At 35.7% G+C, this 5000-nt stretch overlaps 1 protein-coding gene across 3 annotated transcripts in view; it reads right to left on the reverse strand.

The window, feature by feature from the left end:
- The window catches only part of mGluR (metabotropic Glutamate Receptor), a 266768-nt gene that overhangs the window by 46534 nt on the left and 215234 nt on the right, over positions 1 to 5000 (reverse strand). For all 3 annotated transcript variants that reach the window (XM_070132724.1, XM_070132723.1, XM_070132722.1), the window contains exons 6-7: positions 1821 to 1952; positions 1 to 241 (exon numbers count right to left, since the gene is read on the reverse strand). The exon at positions 1 to 241 is cut by the window's left edge and continues 124 nt beyond it. In XM_070132724.1, the coding sequence (XP_069988825.1) occupies positions 1 to 241; positions 1821 to 1952 (373 nt within the window). The remainder of the gene's footprint in view (positions 242 to 1820; positions 1953 to 5000) is intronic.

Consider the following 5000-nt stretch of genomic DNA (forward strand, 5'->3'; position numbering starts at 1 on the left):
TGTCGTCGTGGCGGCAGAAGATGAGGATGACGGTGAGTGTGAGCAGGATGCCCAGGCAGGAGATGGCGACGGGGACGAGGGCGAAGATCGACGTCCAGGCCATGTACTTGTGGGGCAGGTCGTAGCAGCCCATCTTGTCCTCGTACGGCCAGCGCCCCGGCCCGCAGTCCTTGCACGTGAACTCGCCCACCATCATCTCCCAGTCCTTGCACGGCGTGCAGATCCAGCAGCACGTGTCGCCCTGGGGAGGCACGGGGAGGGGTTATAGGAAACTGACCCTTATTACATTAACCGCATCAATATTATCTCTCTCTCTCTCTCTCTCTCTCTCTCACACACACACACACACACACACATATATATATATATATATATATATATATATATATATATATATATATATATATATATATATGTGTGTGTGTGTGTGTGTGTGTGTGTGTGTGTGTGTGTGTGTGTGTGTGTGTGTGTGTGTGTGTGTGTGTGCGTATGTATTTATGTGAGTGTGAATTTGTATGTATATATATATATATATATATATGTATATATATATATATATATATATATATATATATATATATATATATATATATATACACATGTATATATATATGTATATATATACATGTATATATATATATATATATATATATATATATATATATATATATATATATATATATATATATATATATACATATAATTCGATTATATAGATACAGGTCACGTGTCTTTTTAAGACCTTTAAGGCGAGGCAGCCAGTTTTCAGATACACAAGTTTATTCTATCTATTCGCAGAATGCAAATATGATGTGTTCGTATTTTTCCGTCAGCAAGCCTTTACAGTATCTCTGTCGTGTGAGTGTGTACGTATGTGCGTTTTGTCTGTGTGCGTTTACTGCAAAATGAATGTTGTAGGTTAATTGTTCTTAAACTTTTAGCTCCAAGTTTACTAATTACACAAGTTTGACAATATTTCGACGCACATGAGTCCATGTACAAAGTTTATTCTTTGAAAGCGATCGCTCTAATGGTGTATCAACTGGAATGTCGATGGTCCTTTGTCTCTCGTGATCTGCGGAACAGAAAGAGGACACGTGCTCAGCCATTCTTACACACACACACACACACACACACACACACATATATGTATATATGTATATATATATATATATATATATATATATATATATATATATATATATATATATATATATATATATACACACACACACACATATATATATACATACACACACACACATGGATGTATGTATGCATATAAATAAGCATATATGTATATATATATATATATATATATATATATATATATATATATATATATATATATATATATATATATATATGTATATATCTATATATATGAATCTATATATATATATATATATATATATGTATATATCTATATATATCTATCTATATATATATATATATATATATATATATTTAGATATATAGATATATATATATATGTATAAATTCATATATATATATATATATATATATATATATATATATATATATATATATATATGTATAAGTATATATATATATATATATATATATATATATATATATATATATATATATATATATATATATGTATATATATAAATATATATATGTATATATATATATATATATATATATATATATATATATATATATATATATATATATATATATATATATATATATATATATATATATATATAAAGACAGAAACAAATAAAAGAAAGAAAGAAAATCGAAATAAATCTTTCCGTCTCTCTCTTTCCCTCTCAGCCTCATCCTCTCACCTGTTGCATAATCTTAATCTCGCCGACTTGGCAAGGATGCGAACACACGGACGTCGGAATGGTGTAAGTGTTGCCAGACCACGAGACCTCACTCAGGTTCAGGTTCAGTTCCCTGTACCACGTCCCGACCACCTGCAGGAGAGAAGGGGGGAGGGAGAGAGAGAGAAGGGTCATTCACCTGGGAGAGGACACGCGGCCATACCTGACGGAGGGGCGGGTGGAGTAGAGAGAACCTGAAGGAATATCTTTGAGATTTTATTACTCAGCTGATGGTGATGGTTGTGTCAAAATGGAGGGATTTAAATACGAAGATTTGTGTGAAAGAAACCCAAAAATGTTTATTGTTGTTGTCATCATGTTTATGATTATGGAGACTATTAATTTGAATGAGAGATTAGGTGGCTGATAACTCGTACGGACGGCTTTTCATTAGATTAAAGGGGTATGGTAATACTTGTGTTAAAACAACACATTAGTATTATTACATACATTGAAGAAATGGTCGTGTGATCACTCCTATTGTCATAGTAATTATAATTATGAAAGCTTGTACTTGCTTCCCTTAGTAGGAAATGTGTGCGTGTATGTGTACTTCTGTGAGTGTTGATGTATTTATGTATGCGTGTGAGCTTATGTAAGTGTGAGGTTATGTAAAGGTGAATTTGCGTTTGTGTGTGTGCGTGTGAGTTTATGTAAGTGTGAGGTTATGTAAAGGTGAACTTACGTTTGTGTGTGTATGTGAGTTTATGTAAGTGTGAGGTTATGTAAAGGTGAATTTGCGTTTGTGTGTGTGTGTGTGAGTTTATGTAAGTGTGAGGTTATGTAAAGGTGAATTTGCGTTTGTGTGTGTGTATGAATTTATGTAAGTGTGAGGTTATGTAAAGGTGAACTTACGTTTGTGTGTGTATGTGAGTTTATGTAAGTGTGAGGTTATGTAAAGGTGAATTTGCGTTTGTGTGTGTGTGTGTGAGTTTATGTAAGTGTGAGGTTATGTAAAGGTGAATTTGCGTTTGTGTGTGTGTGTGAGTTTATGTAAGTGTGAGGTTATGTAAAGGTGAATTTGCGTCTGTGTGTGTGTATGAGTTTATGTAAGTGTGAGGTTATGTAAAGGTGAATTTGCGTTTGTGTGTGTGTATGAGTTTATGTAAGTGTGAGGTTATGTAAAGGTGAATTTGCGTTTGTGTGTGTGTGTGCGTATATGTAAGTGTGAGGTTATGTAAAGGTGAACTTGCGTCTGTGTGTGTGTATGAGTTTATGTAAGTATGAGGTTATATAAAGGTGAACTTACGTCTGTGTGTGTGTGTGTGAGTTTATGTAAGTGTGAGTTTATGTAAAGGTGAACTTGCGTTTGTGTGTGTGTATGAGTTTATGTAAGTGTGAGGTTATGTAAAAGTGAATTTGCGTCTGTGTGTGTGTGTGAGTTTATGTAAGTGTGAGGTTATGTAAAGGTGAAATTGCGTATGTGTGTGTGTGTGAGTTTACGTAAGTGTGAGGTTATGTAAAGGTGAAATTGCGTTTGTGTGTGTGAGTGAGTTTATGTAAGTGTGAGGTTATGTAAAGGTGAATTTAGCGTTTGTGTGTCTGTATGAGTTTATGTAAGTGTGAGGTTATGTAAAGGTGAACTTATGTTTGTGTGTGAGTTTATGTAAGTGTGAGGTTATGTGAAGGTGAATTTGCGTTTGTGTGTGTGTATGAGTTTATGTAAGTGTGAGGTTATGTGAAGGTGAATTTGCGTCTGTGTGTGTGTATGAGTTTATGTAAGTGTGAATTTGCGTTTGTGTGTGTGTGTGAGTTTATGTAAGTGTGAGGTTATGTAAAGGTAAATTTGCGTCTGTGTGTATGCCTGCAACCTAGGCAATTCGAAATGACATATGTACGCTAAAACATTATTAACCGAGCTATCCTCAACCGCCCCCTCGACCCTTCAGTAACTAGCCAGTTCATCTCCCTCGCCGCATCTCCTTGATCCAAACCAGCTGAACCATTCGCCGAGTTCTTTCGCAACGGCCCCCCCCCATATCCAGCAGATTCGCTTTGACCGATATCACCCCCCCCCCTCCCCCCCCGACGCTCGGGCCTCATAGACTGACTTAAATATCCGTGAAATTGGAAGCCTGTGCGGCGGCTGTGGCGTTGGCTCACCGGCGTGGCTCCCCGTGAGGCTTGGGGAGTCCCGGGCGCTAATTTTCTGGTAGGTGAACCGAGCCTGCGCCACGGTGAGAGCGGCAGAGGCGGAGAACTAATGGCTAATTTTGTGTGTCACGCGTGAATGCTTGTTTCTTGGCTCGCCTATCCGCATTCGCCCATTCCGAGCCGCGGGACTCTATCTATCTATCTGTCTGCCTCTATCCGACGGGTCTGGACTATCCTCCGGCATCGGGTATGACCTCGAAGAAACGTTTGCATTACATTGTTTTTCGTAAATTTTCACGGACTAATGGGTCTAATTTCGTCAAGGGTTTTCTAATCCGTTTTTGAGAATGGGTACTCGAAGAATATTATTATATCATTCATATAATTATTATTATAACAAATTATTATGATTATTATTATAACAAATTATTATGATTATTATTATAACAAATTATCATAATTATTATAATCATTTTAACAAATAATTACTATAACAAACAGTATACACAAATCATTGCTGCTTTCACCTGCACTTTCCAATGAATATACCTGGTTTCTCGAGTGGAAAATATCTCGAATGTGACCAAGGGAAAAGTTGGCTCATTTTCCAGTCACGTGGAGACATTGTAATGTGTAAACGCTACTGAATAGAACGTGATATTAGCCTAAATGTGGCAATTATACGAACAGTGTACGATGAAAGAGAGCGCCCACTAAATTGCAGGAAATAACTGTTCTTTTTTAGCACTCTCGCCGCGTGGAGAGATAACGAAATCTGGGTTGCTGTGCGTAGAGTTAAACCACACTCGTTCTTGCCGTGGAAAATCTAATTTATGTTTTTTTTATTCTCATTCCACATCTAAAAGCTACTAACGATAAATAATCTGGAAATGTAAAAGCGTGATTATACATATACAAACAATAATTCATGTCTAAAAGTGTGTGAATGTATTCATGTGGGAATACATATAGATGTAATGATTATCATCTTAATAATATTTCTTCCTACTATAGTTATTCACCATCATTGCTATTATTGTTATAATT

The sequence above is a fragment of the Penaeus vannamei genome, chromosome 18 (assembly GCF_042767895.1).
Source record: "Penaeus vannamei isolate JL-2024 chromosome 18, ASM4276789v1, whole genome shotgun sequence".
NCBI lineage: Eukaryota > Metazoa > Arthropoda > Malacostraca > Decapoda > Penaeidae > Penaeus > Penaeus vannamei.